Genomic DNA, 18,606 nt, shown 5'->3' with positions numbered 1-18,606 from the left:
AAATGTGAGTTTAACATGCTACATTCCCGTGCACACCCTGGCATCTGAACCTTTGTCAAGCTGGTTGCCGAGCATTTCGTGTGGCCCTCCCTACTTAAAGATTGCCGCAATTGGGCCCGATCGTGCTTGGAATGCCAATAGTGCAAAATTCATCGCCACGTCCATTCACCTGTCGGGAGTTTCCCTCTTCCGACAGAGCGGTTTCATCATATACATGTGGACATCATTGGCATATGTGGTTGCGTATTAAAATGGCAAAAATTAATAAGTTATTGCACTGTTTATTGGACCTTACGATGAATATCTGTGGAAAAGTACGAAGTCTGTTTCGTAGGATAATAAATACTTCCACGAAGTGAAGTCTGAAACAGCAAAATACATATATCATTACTTCGTTATTATTTTTTTTTTAATGTTTTTGAGGGTACTTTTTCGTTTTTCCTTCAAAGTTATGAACTTAGCTCATGGAATTCAATAGATTATCTAGAATGAAAGAAGAATACTAGGTTATTTCCCCTCGCTTTCTATTTTGTACAACTAGTTTGAATGCATATGCGTCATCATCAGGCCTTAGTCGTAATATGTGTTGAAACTAGTTGTTCCATATAAAACGTTATTATAAAATACCTAGTATTCTCTCATGCCAGATCCACGTAGTCCAGCCTGATGCCGACGTGTGTATAGGTTAGCTACTTAAGGCAGGCAGATACATGTAAAACTAATGTGTGCACAGTTCTCAAATTTTTGCATACTCTTTCACTGATTTACCATTAACTCTCCAGCCATGTTGACCATGTACTCCCAATAATAGAGAAGAATGAATCGGTTTGAATTGTTCTGAACGCCCCCCACTTACATTGTGTGGGTCATTAAAGAGATCTCAGCGATAGAATTGACTGCCGTAGGGTCGATGGGTGGTCATTGAAACGCTGTTGAGGAATATGGGACGAAATTATGATGGGGACGATTGAGAGGAAGACAACAGGATAGCCATTAAATAAGGCAGGGAGGGAAAATTGGTTAGTTTAATTCGAAGTGAATCAAGAAGGTGTTCGAAGAGATGTGGCATCATAGCCGTGATTGGATAAAGGAGTTACGAGGTCGTTATTCTACCGTTTTGAGATATTAATAGACAAGAGACTGAACAGCAATATAATTCTTCGACTCTTCAAGAAACCCCTGATATTCCAATAAACCATCTATTATTTCTGAGGGGTGTTAAGCGTCAGGAAAGGTGATTGGTTGGTTCCGTGTTTAAATTCTTCCTGATTTCCAGCTATGCCCACTTGTCCATCCTCATTTGATGAGTATGGACAAGACATGGAGTTCGTTCTCCGTTTTTTTATGGTTACCAAATTTTCTCCCTTGACACCACTAAGGTGGGCATGAACAGAGAAATGCGATCCGTAGAGAAACTCATTTTGGGAAAAGGGTTTTTTTAGAAACCTGGAACTAACTTTTAGTTGGTAACTTTAGATCTTAAAATATGGTTTTCGTGCGATGTTTGAGGAATGAATAATGAAACGACGGATTGGGCATAATTTTAGCATATATATTTGAGCAGAAAATGGTAACAATATCTTGGGAAGGGCTGAGAGAAGTATTGGAAAGTAGTTGGAAACTGATTAATCCAGATTTACGGATGATCATTTAATCCAAGGGTTTGCAATTACGGAAAATTTTTAGGGACGAAATGGGAATTGATTATAATCGAGGAAGAGATAGGAAAATAGTAAAGATGTTGGACGGTATTAATAAGGGGACATTTATGCGGATTTGTAGAAGAGTTTCAGTGGAGTTGGGTGTTAGGTTTCCTCTTTATAGGCGAGGATAAGAAATGTTGGAGTGCACTGCTTGTGAACTAAGAGGGTATTGCGTTTTCATTTATTCTTTTTAATATCTTCAGATCACGACCTATCGACGGTGATGTCGGCAATAATATCCTCATCGTCAGAGATCATTAGATTGAGTTTCAAGTCCAGAAGAGCGCGTTTAGTAATTTCTCACCATTTTGAATTGAAAGCATTTTAACCGTTCATCTCATCGGAAAACGGCCTAAGTTCTTAACTAATATCACCAGCCACTAAGTGAGATGTCGTCGCTGAGCCTATTGATAACTTTTGGTAAGTAATATTTGTTGCTCTTCGCCCAAATATCTCTAAAAATGTCTGATTCTGGTGTTATATATATTAATATGAAGAGATGGGACTTTTCTGCTCATTTTCTTCTACCTCGTTATTTTGATGATAGATCAGTAACTACTTTATTTGGTAGCTATGGATTTTTGCGGCGTACTTTTTTGCACGAAATAAGAATATTATGGGACCAATATTGCATTTGCTTTGGAGCAGAATAGAATCCATCGACACTAAGTTGCCCAATATTTTACTTTAACGGTGATGAGATTCTTGGTTGTTGTGTTTTAAATCATTTCTCTAAGAAATTTTCCATATGATAAATGATAAAACTAGTGAATACCGCTGACTATAAAAATAGACACCATATGCTTTGTGAGTATTTAAGAATAACACTTTAATTTGTCTCAAAAGAAAATTACCATTGGCTTTCAAGTATTCCAAAATTGAATGTAAAATTATATTATCGGTTAAATTTAAAACATAAATAATATGGTTGACGAGTAGAGAGAAAATTGATTCTAAATATGGTTATAACATACTTTCATACTTTCACCGATTCCTGTTCATCGTTTCTGGCCGAATTCTGGTGAATTACGGTTTCTCTTCGAAATGTTTTTTTCTGCCTGACCCTATTTAAATGACTTAGTTTTCCGCTGGAGTTCATTCCTTAGCATTTTTATGTACATATACCAACAACCTTTAATGTGTATGTTTGTATTTCGTCTGAAAATAAGTTATTTTTCTTCTGTCACCCGAGGCAAGTGGTTTATTGGTCACAAAGTAATTATCTAACACTTTTTCAGTTACATCCATTTCGGTTTGCGACCATGGTTTCCCTATTTTTCGACATTAAAATTTCACTCTGGTTTTTAATCCATTTCTATTTTCATTGCATTTATAAATAATGATCTTCAATCAATTTAATCCCTTAACAATGGGGAAAGGAAAAACTTACCTCTTGTGTGGTTGACACCGAAAAACAGTTTGAAGAGCAATATTGCGCGCGGGAATAAAGGGGAATGGAGGGATAGAGAAATTGTGTCCAGGACGAATATTATTGATGATCCATGTTCTTCCTTTGTCAGGTGTTTTTATTACATTTTCAACAATTGTACTATCTGATTCATTTGAATCATCGCTGGAATACGAGCATTGGAAAGAATATTTCGAATGCCGAAGTAAGATTCGAGTAAGTATTTCTTAAATACTCTTTTAAATATTGGTACAACAAATTATGTCACTATGTTATCATGATTACATGTATAAGAATGAGTAGTAAAGAGTCCGGAAAGTACCAGGGATCAGTCGAGTATTATCAGAGGAGCGAGCTGTTTGCATGTTCGCAATCGCCCGGGAAGTGGTTGCATCGCAGTATGGTAATGGGAGCAAGTATTGTCCATCTATATGAGCACTGCAGTTTTATCCGCTTCCTTCCTAGAGGATAGATGAATGCATGAATTATAAAGTATTTGTTTAGATCACCTTTAGACCAAAACCTTCAAATCCATTCGAGTAGAGTGAAAGAATCGGTTGATATCAACAACATCTGCAACTGGTCACCTTTTTTCGAGGGGACCAAAATAATGAGATGCGTGCAATAATTTAAGTAGTGCGAAAATGCCATCTTTCTTAACAAGAAGGGGCCATTTAAAATCTTCAGCTATTGCAAGTACATACATTAAATAATCTAATGCTAGAAAACAAATCATGATTTTTTTTTAAATATAGTACAACCTTTGTGCAACAAAAGCAAAGGAAAATTATAATATTTTTTCTTATCTAATAACATATTTAATACGAGGTCTGTCCGGAAAATATCCAGCCTTGCATTATTTTGATAAAAATAGCCTTCCTAGAGCAGTGAGTCCTTCGGAATGTTCCCTTTGGATCTCAGTCACTTACTGGGCGTCCCTTCTGATTTTCATAACAGACAGAGTATTCCTTTTTCGGAATGGTCATCTCGTCGCAATCTGCCTTATCTCATCATCCGACTGTTGCAAGACTAGGCTTTTTGTTTCAGGGTGAAAAGGCGTACACTTATGAGTGAGTAACTCACCTTTAGTTAGGACCGTTTTTAGAAAATCTGTGTCATCGGATGCGGCTTGGAGCAAGTCCCCTACAACTGCAGGTCTACATTCACGACGCTGGGACATAAAAGAGAATGCTATGAGGCTACTGATAACCATTCCAAAAGAGGACTGTGCCTATTGTTTTGAAAATATAAAGAGACGCTGGGATATGTGTGTGTGACGCCTCAAGAGGAGTCATTTAAATGAAACTAAAGCCTCCTTGTGCTAAGAAGGCTATTGTTCACAAAATATTGCAGGACTGGATACCATCTGAACAGGCCTCGCATTTAATTTACTTCACTCGTTTTATCGTAGTCTCGAAACTCATCGAAACTTTTTTTTGTAGCGTTCATGAATAATGTATAAATTACTCGTATTATGCATAATTTCTTTTAATCAGAAAATAACCAACACGTTTGGTCAGAGGACGCCGCAAAAAGAAGTGCCGGAGCTCAGTTTGTGCATCACAATTATGGAGGAAAAACTTTGGCGATGACAAGTCACTTATATTTGGTGAGGAAAATCTACATTTGCGTTTTCAAATTACTCGGCCAGGCGCCGAAAGAACGCGTTCCCGGAGTTGTCTCATTTTACAAGGAACTTATGAAACTTCGTTTTTATGTATGCTATCTGTTATATTGCCCGATTGACCAACAAAATTTTGCATGGAATTTATCGATATTACTTTATCGAATTGAAAATTCATTCCGAATTCAACAATTAAAATGTTTAATAGCATTGTATTTAATTGATTGATGCAATCAAACGTCGTCGGGGGTCTTTGCTAATGAGTGCCAGAGAATGTCAAAACCCACCCATAAATTTAAGTCAAGGTTAACTTCACAAATCCTAAATTAATGATGCCTCTGAATAAGAATATTAATACATATTGACTAGCTACATACATTCATTTACACCTAAATGGGATTTTCTATACTACAGTGGAATAACATCACCTTTTTTGCATAGAATATTATTTCAAGGAATAAGTCGAAAGCACAAGTACGCTTTAAAACATCTGAAAGTTTATTACATATACATGTCGTGCCTCTTTCGATAGATGCACGATATCTTTACAAGAGACATTTCAATTCTGTTGAACTTTCTGATATCAATAATCCCTAAACAATTGCGAAAAGAAGGTTTATGTTCTAGTATTTGGGAGATATGGTGTATTTTTGACGCATTGCTATGCTTTGCATTGCGTAGACTGGAGGTTTTTCAAGTGATGGGAGTATATTCTCAGGTAGCTTGTTGCCGGACACATGAAAGAGAGGGATTTTAACATGCATATTCAGGGGCATCATTGATTGAGATAATAAATGGGAGAAGAAGATTTTCAATAGTAATAATATTGAAATGTTCCTAATTCATAAAAATAATTATCGTATTTTTTAATAGTTAACACGAATAATACTTTTTAATTTCAGGCCCAAAGAGATGTATTCGAAGAGTGCACTTCCAGTCACTTTACAGCCTTAGAATTGAATGAGACGCGGCGGATGTATAACAAGATTAATTGCGTCGAGTGCATGCATTCCTGCAGGTGAGAAAATGTTCTTCGTAAAAAAATGGTAAGTTGTGTTTCGCGCAATTATTCTTTAGAAAAAAGGTTTCTTTTGTACAAATGTGCGACTTAAACTGTAGTTTATATTGTCTTAAATTAAAAAAAAATTCCCAATGAAATCCCCTAAAACAATTAAGTTTTGATAGATGATTTAGTATTTTGTAATCATGGCATGCAATGATTTATGAAGTCGCAGTCTTTAAATGCATCAAAGGATCCTAACTAAGTAAATTGCATTTCCACCTGAAAATCAGTTCATTTAGAAACAATATAGGCAGCTGTTATCATTTCCCAAACTGAGAGCAGATTAACAGTTAACTTGAATGTAACAGGATATGTGGGGCTGAAGAATATTGTTCCTAAAGCGTTGCTCGATTCATCCACACACGTATCACTTTGTTACATGTGCATTCGCACTCATTCACACACTCGCCCGTCCATGCTGACAAACTTCTGCTTATGCAGAGATGAGGAAAATATTAATGGAAAACATACATGACGGATCCCCTCTGAAATCTCCTTTAATGTCAACTGAAATCTTTTAAAAATGTTTGAATTATCTATTTCCGGGAACAATGAAAGAGATACGGAAGGGAAGGGGAGTGAGAGGGGCTCTGCTCCAGTGATAAATTGAATGGTGACAAATTGCTCCTAATATGCAAAATGCATTACAAATAATTTCTCCAACACATTTTAGCAGAAATATATTTTAATCATGCTCCTTGTAAATGAATTTGACGGCATAAATAAATGATCCAATCAAGGATTTGATGTAGATTATGCGTATAGATTAGGAATTATTAAGGATAGAATGGGAAAAAAATAATTTGGGAAAGAGCTTATCTCTGGAATCCATATTTAATTGCTCGTAATTGCACGACGAGGTACAGAGTACGTGTGAGATATTCGATTGAGATAAGAATGAGACTGAAGTATATATTAACAGGTAGTGTGGCTTTTTTGAGGTTTAGAAGCAAGGTTATTACCCGAAGTGGAGAGACAGTCAAATGGCAATTTGTGACGCTCGTAAGTAGAAACAGGTAATAAAGATCTGATGAATCATTGAATAGAAGAAACAGTCGTTTTTAAATGTTGAAGTACATGGTCCACATGGTAATGTAAAGAAATGGTTTATGTTTTAATTAGATATTAATACTTTGCAACGTATAATGACAATAATAGTTTAATTATCATTAATAATATCCAAACGCTTATCATTAATTTTATTTGCATCTATGTCATGTATTAAAAACTAATATTGTACCTATTTTATCGCAGAAAGCAAGAAAATATCATGGAGTGCTTTAGGGAGTCCGCCTTGTCCCTGCAGTTACTCTCCAATAGGTCAGCTCACATGATTCCATTTGTGGAAAAGTTTGCCGAAACAGCGCTTACAACCATTTGTGATAATGACGGGAAAATGATTACTGGTAGCAAGTTACTTGATTAAAATAGTCATGAATGAAACTAAGTCTGCTGTAATGCACAGTTGTTTTTATTAATATATTTGCATCTTCTCTCATTTACTCTATTGCACATTTCAGTATATGACGATGAAGATAATAAAAACTGCATTCAAAAGGGTGAGCAGGAATGCAGAGTTCGTTTGGGAATGGTGAATGACTTAGAGAGTGTTGCTTACTGTGACACTGCAGATCCAGAAATTGAAGCTTTTACAAAAGATAACATTTGTCAGTAAGTATGGCCAAAAGAGGCGCACTTTTTTCAAATATTTTCTTAAGCTACCATAACAGCAAGTATTTATTAAGGGTCTTCTACCATGGTTGTAGAATGGCTTCTTCTACCAATAGTAGCTTAATTCTTTAAAAGAACAATTAATATCTTTATTTGATGAATGCTAATTTTAAGTTTTTAGCAAAGTGGGGGAAAGTTATTTATTCATAGAAATCTTTTGAAAACCTTTCCAATTTGACAAATAATTGTACCTTTTCATTAACACATTGCTACAGGAAAATGCTGGACTTCCTGGAATGCGCCGAGAAAAGTGTTAAATCATGTTCAATAGATGTCCAAGATTCTGTATCCATCTTAATGACTAAATTAAGAAATATGGAGCCATGTTCTCAATATTTATGAAGAAAGGAAGAAATGTGCATAAAAAACACTGATATTTGGAAAATTTAGCAGACCTATCTAAGGATTTCTTACTGTAAAGTAATATGCATTTATATCTTTGTAATCAACCAGTGGTTGACCAATGATTTTCCTCATATTTTGTTTGGCATTATTAATAAGGGTTTTACCAATAATTTTTCTAAATAATACAATGTTGTGGATGCTTTGAAAAACACACTTTTCTTCAATAAGGTTATAATTTTTATTTAAAATACTTATTAGCTTACAATGCTTCACAAATGCCAGGAAAATGTCGAATGTTGATATTGAGATTTAAACCAAACAATTTATAATGAAAGAAATTACCTAAGACATATTGTGCATATCTTCATTTTTTACCTATTAAACACAACTCTTTTTCTATCGTAAATACTTTTTTTTGGTAGTGATATGACCGATAGTTTCTCTGAAACCCTTCATATTCATCTTAATTCTTTTACTTTACGTGCTAATCTCGAACCTCACCGCATTAAAATATATGGAATTCATCTCTTCGTATTAGTCCTCTCTAAAATACTCGGAATCTAAAGTCTTTTATGCTCATGAAAATTTTTATCTTGACATAAGCATCAAATTTAGGTTTTTTCAATTGTCCTTATCTTCAATTTATGGGTAGCTGGTCGGAAATTAGGATAAGGAAACTATTCATCAAAGATAAGCAACTTTCAAGGGAAGCGATGAAGTAAAACATGCGTTTTAATATTAATTTAGTTTTTTTTAATATTGAGCACATTTAATATTTTATTGTAGCACATATCACAGGAATCACACTTCCCTTGTAAATGAAAGATTGTAAGAGGGGTAACAAATAGAATACATTCTTTGTCTCAGGCGTGACGTAATGGACCGATATTTCAACCATGGTTATGAAACGGCGCGTAAATTCTGCTTTGTTGCTTAAAACTTTGCTGAACACTCAATTGAAACATCTTCACGAAACTGGTTCTGCTCGAGTGTGAGCAAACGCGGCAGCAATCTTGCACACAGATTTCTCATGTTCAAAATTTCCGTTAATATGCGATAAACCGTACTTTTGTAATGCTTACTATGTCTACTAGCTCGTGCACGGGCAGTCGACGATCATCCAGTGTCACTCGGTGGATTTTGTTCACCGTTTCTGGAGTCGTCACCTCATTTGGTCGACCAATGCGATGCTCGTCTTGACAGCTCGTACGGCCTCGTTTAAACTCTGCTACCCAATATTTGACTGCTGTAAACGAAGGAACAGACTCACCCTGAGTAGAATCCAGTTCAGCTTAAATATTGGTTGACCTAATACAGTGATATTTGTCAAACAAATACCGCCATCTCTAGGTCAGGGGGGTACTTATGGGCTTTCCCATGTACGTTAACAATCTTCCAAATTTTCCGAGAGTTGTTGGAGCAGTTTAGCAGTCTGTCAATATTGTATGTCAGTTTAGCAGTATTGAGAAGGGTCTGGTACGACCTTTTGAGAGATTTGTATTCAAGCTCTAGGTCCTTTTTACAAGAAGATTTATATTGGTTGATTAGGTCCTTGAGGTTCGTTGATAGGGCACGATTTTCATCTGTAATCCATTGATTTTTTTATTTCTCTTTGAAATGTTGCGAGAAGCTAAAGGAAAAGCAACATTAGAATAGTATTTAAATTTTTCATAAAAGAGAGAAAACTTTTTTCAAAGTCATTGCCCACATATACGTCAGTCCATGTTTCTGCATTTAGCAGAAAAATAAACGTGGTAATATTGAGAACAGAATGACTTATAATTTCACACATAACGGATAGAGGTTTGGCTTTGATGGAAAATTAGGCGGCGGGATAATGATCAGATACATCGGAGTGGATAACCTCAGATTTTACATCGTTGGGATCAAGATTTGAAATTGTGAGATCGAGTAAGAGTTGACGAGGAATAGTAGCAGGAGTGGCGTGATTTGTACTGACATTAAAGTTATATGACCTGAGTTAATTGAGGAAAGTTTTTGGTTATTGCCGACACAAAGTAAATTGAAATTGAAGTCATCAGCCAATATAATGAGTTACTAAAGTTTCCAGCTGAACATATGTATAGTCAAGCAAAATATCGAGATTTTGTATAAAAATTAGTAATTCACCCTGTGGATAGCGATAAACACAAATAACAACACATCCAATGTTGGTACAAATATAAGAACTCACAGAATACTCAAAGTTTTTCTCTGACACTAGATAGTCTGGTATCATCGGCGAAGCGATGGAAACTAAACCATCCTTCAACAGGATCACTTTACCACCATTTTTAAAAACAGACCGACATTAAATATCGACTATGGAATATAACCATAAACACAAAGATGGGTGACATCAACAAAAGTGATCCAATGCTTGCATAAACAAAGAAAGTCAGGTTGTAAGTTATCCAATAGAACATCTATCTTAAGCAGCTTATATTTTAAGCATTGAACCTCCATTATCAGTTGGCTTTGCAATATCGGGATTGGGGACAATGTTGGCACTTTTACTTTACCCACCTGCTTCAGCTCTGTCGCCCGTAGAAATCAAGTAAGGCTTCTTTAGTTGGGAAATTTCACTGACTAGAACACATTCGGGCCATACTGAGTAATTCAAGAGCTCATCACACAGCAATAGAGGAATGCTGGCTTTAAAAGAACAATGCACATCGTTCAATGAGAACTCATTGCAGGTCAAGTGATAATTAGGAAATTTCCGATATAGGAAATTTAGGATATCCTGGGATATGTATCTAGAGACACACGACCCACATAAAAAGTGGCTCGTTGAGAAACCCCTGTGAAAGAAACGTTATCAGCAGATTGGGTTTAACTTCCAACAATTACCAAAGAAACTGCGGGAGATACCGAAACATTAACTAATAACGGAGTCATCCGCTAATGTGCATTTCAATGCAACAATTTCAGAGTGTGAAAATCACTCGCCTTGACCGGGATTCGAACCCGGATCCATGTTCGGGAGAGTGCTTTACCGTCGTCACTACTTCCGTCCGCACAGGCACTTGCGGTCTTCGAATTACGAAGAGGATTTGAAATCGTTTCAGAATTAGTCTCTTCGGAAGAAGAAGATGACGCTTTAACTTGCGGCATATGCCCAGATATGACTTGACATATGATGATATGATATGACTGGCAATTGAAAACTTGTTTACTCGTCAGGAGAAACATTTTAAAAAATAAGCCTCGTTCAAGGCTTTTATATAAAATTCACTTAACTTGGAGCACTTACAATGAAAAATATACATATAAGAACCACGAGAAATGAATTTTTCACTCTAATCGACAGCTTTTTGGCAGGAGCCGCAATGCTGACCATTAGATGAACCCACTGTCTTGAAAATCGTCTGGTAATTGTGCATCATGTTTTAATTTAAACATTTTCATCACCTGCACTCCCATTATTATTTCATTTGTATTTATTTGCCTTTGGAATACCATTTTCTTCTTAAAGGTGAGCAAATATATAGCTACTATGCTTAAAATTAGTCATTAAGTATCTACAGGGCATTCTTTTGATTTGTATAATTTGTATTAGCATTCCTTTTTTATTTGTCTTCTGCCAGTCATTTGTTATTTCCTGGGTACATGATTGACTTAACTCTCAAAAAATATCATTTTATTATAGCTCTATGTTCTTGTAAATCTATATTTTCATCCCTATAAAATGGATAAAGAAATGGAGAAAAATATACTTTCCTTTGCTAAAAAACTCAAATTAAACACACGGAATAAAAAATGAGAGTTTCCATGCATTTGTAGATTGAATATTAGGGTCAGGATGGTTTTGTGAGGCGTGCTTTAAAGACTGAGCTGAGGACATTGTGGAAGAGAAGTAGTTAGAGCTCCACATTCAGGTCTTAGTTCATGGGATGGTGGATCAGTCGGAGGAGGATGACCTATTGCATTAACTGATGAGAGGAAGGATTGCTCACGGCGATCATTTAACTGGCGTTCGGGTAGTTCATCAATGACTTTTTTTGGAATTTTGCTGGGATTTTGGGATAATGTTCATGAGGATTCGGGAATTGAAGGTGTCAGGGGTGAAACTAGGACGTTCATATGGCGCTTCTATAGTATTTGTTAATGAATAGTCATTAACGACTGGGCTCAGACCGTGGCAAGAGGCTTGGGGATCCATGGCTAGGATTCCCAGCTAAAGGGGGCCGGTAGAGTACTGTTAGCGTAGAAAAACACAGATGAACAGGAATATGTTCAACAGCAATCGGGAGATTACAACTACCGGGGCCATCTGCTGAATCCCAGTAAATAGAAATTAGTACGGGAGAGATGCATACCTCAAAAGCATTGGAGACTTCAACAGGCAGGGCAACCTGTTGATTCTTAGTCAATGGTTTGTATGATTTGCACGGGTGTCGCCACCGTTGCCGTCTTTAAGGAGGGTGGACTGTAACTCCTAAACGGTAAAACTTAGGACTTTCCAGAGTGAAAAGGAAAAGGTGAAGTGGGGGGCAGAGGGGACTAACAACCCCCACTACAAGTTAAGGCTCTTATAGGGGGAAAAAGTGGGGTTTCAATAATAAAGAAAAAATAAAATGGTAATTAGGTGTGAGTAAAGTGTTATACCCGTTAGTGTATATGAGTGAGTGGAGTAAGTGTGGGCAACTTGAGACGTCCCTATGGGAAGGAAAGGCGGAAAATGGGGGACACCGAGGACACCCCTGCCGATCTGCAAAGCGGGCACAGCAGGTCCGTGGCCAGGTATCTTCCTGCCCTAACGCCCTAAGAAGTGGACCCGCCCGGGTCCCACAGTGCCACTCCGCATTCAGCTGTCCCATGTACATGAGCCCACGGGTCGGGTGACTCGTAATTGGTCCGTGGTGGAGGAGCCTCCCGATTGGTCTCAATGGCCCGCCCCGTCTCTCCAATGTAGGCGTCTCCGCAGGCACACGGGACTTGGTAAATGCCATGGGTCTTTCAGCCGATTGGGTCCTAGGCTTTGACATGAAACTTTCTAATTTTTCCCGGTGGTTTGTGGGCTGCCTCAAATTTGTGTCTTACCAGTATCGTGGATATTTTCCCGGAAATCGAGGACTTATACGGAAAGCAGGCCCTGGCTATTGGCTTCTCTTTTTCCTCCTGAGTCGTGCGCACTTGCGGGATGAAGGACCTTTTTAGGGCCAAAGAGATACCCATTTTGGAGGAAGGTTGTCTTGAGGTGGCTAAAATCTCCTCTGGTAAACTGCTTTTGTCGGCGATGGCTTTGGCTCATTGGAAGAGTGTGCTCAGCACTGCTCGCTGCCGGGCTGGGTTGTGGTGGCTCTTTCCACTAAGAGACAGACCAGTGTGCGTCGGCTTCCGATACACCGCATGTTCGATTGTGCCCTTCTCTTCCGTTGAATCAGGATATCTAGAAAAGGGAGTTTGCCGTCGATTTTCAATTCCATTGTGAAGGAGATATTGGGGTGCTGGCATTTCATGCGCTATAGGAATTCATTTAGGGCATCCTTCCCATGCACAGTAGCACTCATGGCCTGAGGACGATGCACAAGCCGATCATCTAAACGTCGACCAATACAGAACCCCTGACCCGGTGGAATACCCGGGGAAACTTCAAAAAACGTAATTGATTGTTCCCCATTGTTAAGTACGTACCATCGTATGTGAAGCCAAAGGCCAAGTCATATTTTTAAATTTAGATTCATAGGCTTTGTGCTAGTAAATAAAAATACATTTTTATATTGAAAAAACGTATTTTTACCCTTATTGTAATGTTTGCTATTTCACTGCCAATAGCAGTGGCGTATCATGAAATATGGAAACCTCCCGCCGATGAACATAAATTGGGTTAGGATACCGGGATATTAGGGATTGCGATCTCTTTAGAAAAATAAAAGTTGCAATTGCCCAAGAAGGAGAACGATTCATTTGAGTTTGAGGCAAAATGATAGATATTATGCAACTTCTCATTATTTGACTAAGATCCTTTCAAGGGAGGTCCAAATAACGACATTCCACTGAACGACGTTGGTGCCTATCCTTTTGTATTAGAATTTAATCAGAATAACCAGTACTAATGGCTACGTAGTAATTGCAACCAGCAGTTGATTGCAAAATATTTGAATCTACAGTAACATAATATTTGCTATACTGGGGAGACTCTTGAAATCACTTTTTCTCTTGCTCATCAATGATTATGATATGCCTTTTGAATTAACTTAAGCATTTGGGAAGAAGATACTGATAATACGAGTGATAATTTGACATGATTTGTTGGTATCGAAATAATAATTGGTTATCAATAAATGCCTCTGTAAACCTAAGAGTAAGCCCAAAATGGTTTAATTCTCCTATACAAGGCCCAGAAGGTTGAGAATTAGTACAGTTTAATAGCCTTTCATTGCAACATTAGGTCTCCAAACCATAGGAACAGAAGAATGAACTCACAATTTTAGCGATTCCTTGGACAAGATTGAAAAAACTAGTCACCGTTGGTCTTCTCAGAATAATAAAAATAGTATATGGTAAAAATTAATTCTAATAATAGTTAACTTAATTTTACATGAGGACATACCCCCGACGGATTCAAATGTTTCGGAGATGTCGAAAAAAAGTCATTTACAGAGTATCAGAAATCTCAAATGGGTTTCATGGAAGTTGATAAAATACACCTTAGGACAGGGAAAAAATTAGCATAAACTAAAGAGGTTGCAAATAAGACATCCCTCCGTCAAATCCGATTCACTTTAGTGCATCCATCTATCTACCATGCGTGTCTCTACCTTCCTGAGACAAAATTGAAAAGCTATAAATGTATTATTTGTCCTTTTTTCTATCCAATTATTGATGATCCTGAGAACCGATTTACCTGCGAACGATATCAAACTTATCGCTTTTTCTTCACATAAAAAGGCTCTCCAATTTTTGGAGTAGGAACTAAGACTGATTCAAACGAAGTTTTGCGGCCAAATTCCTCTCTATAAGAATTATTCTATAAAAGCCCTTCCTAAATCTTATGTCTTTCCGTGGAAATCCTTTCCTCCACCGCAACCATATTTGATTTCAATTCCTTCAATGCTATCAATATCTTTCAATCAAGTGAATTTAGGAAATGGTAATGTCGTAAATGCTCGTAATCTATCCTCATCAAGGTCACATTTTTTTCTACGGCTAACGTTAACGGTAGCTTAAGTATGTAGGTCATAAATTGCTAAAATGAGTATATCAAAGTGCCCAAGTTCACATCATTTCTATTTCCTAAACGGCGAAGTGAAAAAGATTTTTTTTCTAGTTAATTCGTTTACGGGGGGAGATCATAATCTAGAGTAGGTGGTACTCGTACAGGCATGAAAAATTCGTCTTGCCTCCCATTAGAACGCAAAAACACTGTGGTTAATTAAACTCCAGGTTCCATAATAAATCATCGTTCGATGCCCGCAGGTGATATTATTGCGGAATGATGTTAAGCGGGTGAACAGTTATAGACTTTTCTAGTACGGTGAGGGCACTATCCTACCGGCACTGTCAATATAATTGGAAACAAACGTTCAATACGAGAGTAGAGATTTGCAAAGGGGAAGTAAAAGCCAATGAAAATGCCATAGACAAAAAATAACCACTGTACTGTCGACTAGAGTTAATAAAGTGCATAATTAAGTACGATCTAATCGGGACCGGCTCCATCATGTATGATGGACATGTGTTGTCAAAAGATGATGCGGGTAAATTTAAAACGCAAACTCATGGACCAAAAACAAGGAAGGGCGTGGAAAGTAATGAGGTCTCCCAATCCAGAAAGAATATTCAATATCTTTTTCACGCTTTCACATAAAACACACTTTCGCTCACATTATTATCCTGAAAGGTACTGCTGGAACCCTGGCCTTAATTTATAAGGGTCGATTGTGCCGCAGAAATGGTATGCAAGGTCAACAGATACCGGCCAGATAAAGGTATGTGTTCTCTTACGACGAAGGGGACGTGAGATTGTATAAGCAGGGTAAATTGGCTCGTTTCGAAAATTAATTATCCTTCCAACTTATAAATATCAAATACTTCCAATTTTGAGACATAAAATAATAATTGATACCTCCGGCATTTAGCCTATTTATCCGCGCAGAAAATAATGCACGCTCCCCTATCTTATTTCATCCTGGACTAATTATGTAAAAACATTAGTGGAAACCTTTCTAACCGCAAGGAAATGTTGCGTAACACAACATAGCACTGTTCTGAGCTCAGAGACACAAAATATTTTGACCTTAACAGTAAACGAAAAGTCACGACACAAAAACCAAAAGAATAACTATAAAATTGACGCTTTATAGGCTGAAATTCTAATTACAGTTTATGCAATAAGGTGATTTTAAGTATTAATTCGCATTATAACTAGGAAATATCAACCGTTTCCATTATATGGTCACAAAAGTATTGATTTCTCTTGCATGTCGCCTACTTAACCACTTAGAAAGCGATGCATACTCATATACCTTAGTTATTCCTGGTCAACTACTGCAAAAACATGGTTCTGAAAAATTTTTAATAGTCAGGAGATGTTTCGATGCACTACATAGCACTGGCACTGAGTACAGTGGAACGTAAAATCTTATTACTTTAGCTAAAAACGAATTTACTTTAGAATGACCATTGACTGACGCCCTACAAAATAAGTAAACATATGTCGTGAAAAGTAAATCTTCTGAAAGTTGCACTTTGGTAACTTGGTACATGAAACTGGATTTGAGTGCCCTCCATTCTACAACCTATGCTCTAAGGAGCGGACCTGCCTCGGTCCCCTGTGAGTGACCTAGGTCCCCTAGGAGATTCAAGCCCTCTTCCCAGGGTTGCAAGACAAGACGACCAAACGTGGTGCAAGCTAGGCACCATCCGTAAGTGAGAAGGAGGATTTTAGTTAGCCCCCCCTCCGGATGCCCACGTTGCCTGGGTATATCAAATTGTCACATACCATTATAGAGACCGCTTTGGACGACTTGGGGCCTTTTCTTAATGAGCTACGGCTATTCTTTTTCACTCTTGCTCAAATACAATGAATATTTTTCACGCGGCATCTGGCGTATAGGAAACACAAGGTACGATAGCAATTCAAACTTTAATTCAAGAATTTTGGCCATTGCAATGACGGGCTTGTAAGCTGATGCATTGTCTCGATAATCATTCTAATGATTGGTTCTTTGTAGCCCATACAATGAGTCCACTTCACGGTGGTCATATTTATTGATATCACATTTAGCTTATAATCTGGACTACTTCCGAAGTAAATTAAAATAACTTCCCCAAGATATGTTGAAAAATGTGTTCATACTAGTCATTTTTGTTGAAGACAGCATAAGTCACCGTAGGCAGTTTCAATAGCCCATAAACATTCTAAATTGTATGACATTTACGATGGTCAATTGGTCTCACTCCTTTTAAATGCAAACTCCTTAAAAATATCAACCCTCTTGTTCATGAATACTTGGCATTGGTATCCTTGCGAAACGTTTGGTAATGGTAGTGGTTTATTCATTACGAGGTTCGTCTATTAATTATAAATATGAGGCCCATCAATTATTTTCAAAATTTTTAGAAATTCTAAACATTGTCTTTTGACCCCGGGAAACTTCTCAATTTCTTCATCCACTGTTGAGTTTTCAGACGTTTTGCTAAATTGTTTATGCTAATTTAGTTTATGTAATGTAATTGCTAATTTTGAGTTTCAAGTAATACAACAAGTACATAGTCAAAAGTGGCCAGAAATACTGCCAATCAGACTTCCTTTTTGAAAAATATTTACTGCCGTGTGAGAATTAATCTTGAAAGGTGAATATTTTTATTAACTTGGAATTAGCTATTACTGCAATAATGATGTTTTCCGTGCTTAAACTCTCGTAATTAAGTACAAAAACCATGAATTTCCCATATTCCTTTGCGTAACAAACTGGCTCACCCACATTCAACAACCTTAGAAAATGAATGATTTCAGTCAACGAATATACAGGATTATGTATTCCCGCTATATTACAAGAGTTCCTTTCGGAAAAAGAAGCTGGCACGAGCCAGAAAACTATTGAAGAGTAGTCAATGCCAAATTTGTTGAGCGAAATCAAGCCATTCTCAAACGTCAGGTTTTTGCCACCGCCAGATATGGAGAGTGGTTGGTTGTAAGAAAATGAAGGAACACGACTATTGTGGTCAATGCCATCCAACATAATGAGTCCATTCAGGGCATTGAAAGGAAAATTACGTATAAGTAAATGATCATCATCCTAAGAGTTCGGACTTAGTATGACATGCCCAGCAAAATCCATCACACATGAATTGAGGTGAACATTGAATATACTATGAATAGTAACCACCATCCGCTTCTGAAATAATGCAAAAGTCAAATACCCATATTATCCTATTTGATCCGACCTTACGTTAAAAGAAATATTATTTTGGCTGCTCTACACGGTGTATTTCCCTTTGTGTGCCAGTGGCGTATTTATTTTTCGGCGCAAAAATAATCGAAAAAATGCACGTGAAATAATCCATCCTTATTACTATATTGAAAGGGTTATCTTGAATGAACTAGTGCTATTAATCTTCTAAGATTGATTAGCTATGTTCAAGTTTTTGAAATACTTGGAATTTTATTCTTTTACTGCGGAATATTTGGAGGTCAGATGAGGATGTGTTTACGAAATCCAACTCTTCAGATCTTAAGGTCACGACCTTATTGATGGCGAATACCATACCAAATGGCGAA

General features: G+C 37.2%; 1 protein-coding gene across 1 annotated transcript; it reads left to right on the top strand.

Moving 5' to 3' along the window:
• Positions 1-1,998: 1,998 nt before the first annotated feature.
• Positions 1,999-8,225, top strand: LOC139687967 (uncharacterized). Its single transcript, XM_071585342.1, has 6 exons — positions 1,999-2,123; positions 3,224-3,327; positions 5,638-5,753; positions 7,053-7,204; positions 7,319-7,469; positions 7,745-8,225. The coding sequence occupies exons 1-6, from the start codon at positions 2,093-2,095 to the stop codon at positions 7,869-7,871; spliced, it is 681 nt and encodes a 226-aa protein (XP_071441443.1). The 5' UTR covers positions 1,999-2,092; the 3' UTR covers positions 7,872-8,225.
• The last annotated feature ends 10,381 nt before the right edge of the window (positions 8,226-18,606 follow it).

Source organism: Hetaerina americana, unplaced genomic scaffold, assembly GCF_022747635.1.
Source record: "Hetaerina americana unplaced genomic scaffold, ioHetAmer1.1.p SCAF_2, whole genome shotgun sequence".
NCBI lineage: Eukaryota > Metazoa > Arthropoda > Insecta > Odonata > Calopterygidae > Hetaerina > Hetaerina americana.
Note: the sequence above shows the minus strand (reverse complement) of the source record. Positions and strands in the feature narration are given on the sequence as shown.

Excerpts from the sequence above, each read along its gene's own strand:
- LOC139687967 (XM_071585342.1), top strand. The coding sequence starts at position 2,093 with ATGTCGTCGCTGAGCCTATTGATAACTTTTG. Across the intron at positions 5,754-7,052 it reads GAGTGCATGCATTCCTGCAG|AAAGCAAGAAAATATCATGG; the intron begins GTGAGAAAATGT and ends ATTTTATCGCAG. Across the intron at positions 7,205-7,318 it reads TGACGGGAAAATGATTACTG|TATATGACGATGAAGATAAT; the intron begins GTAGCAAGTTAC and ends TGCACATTTCAG.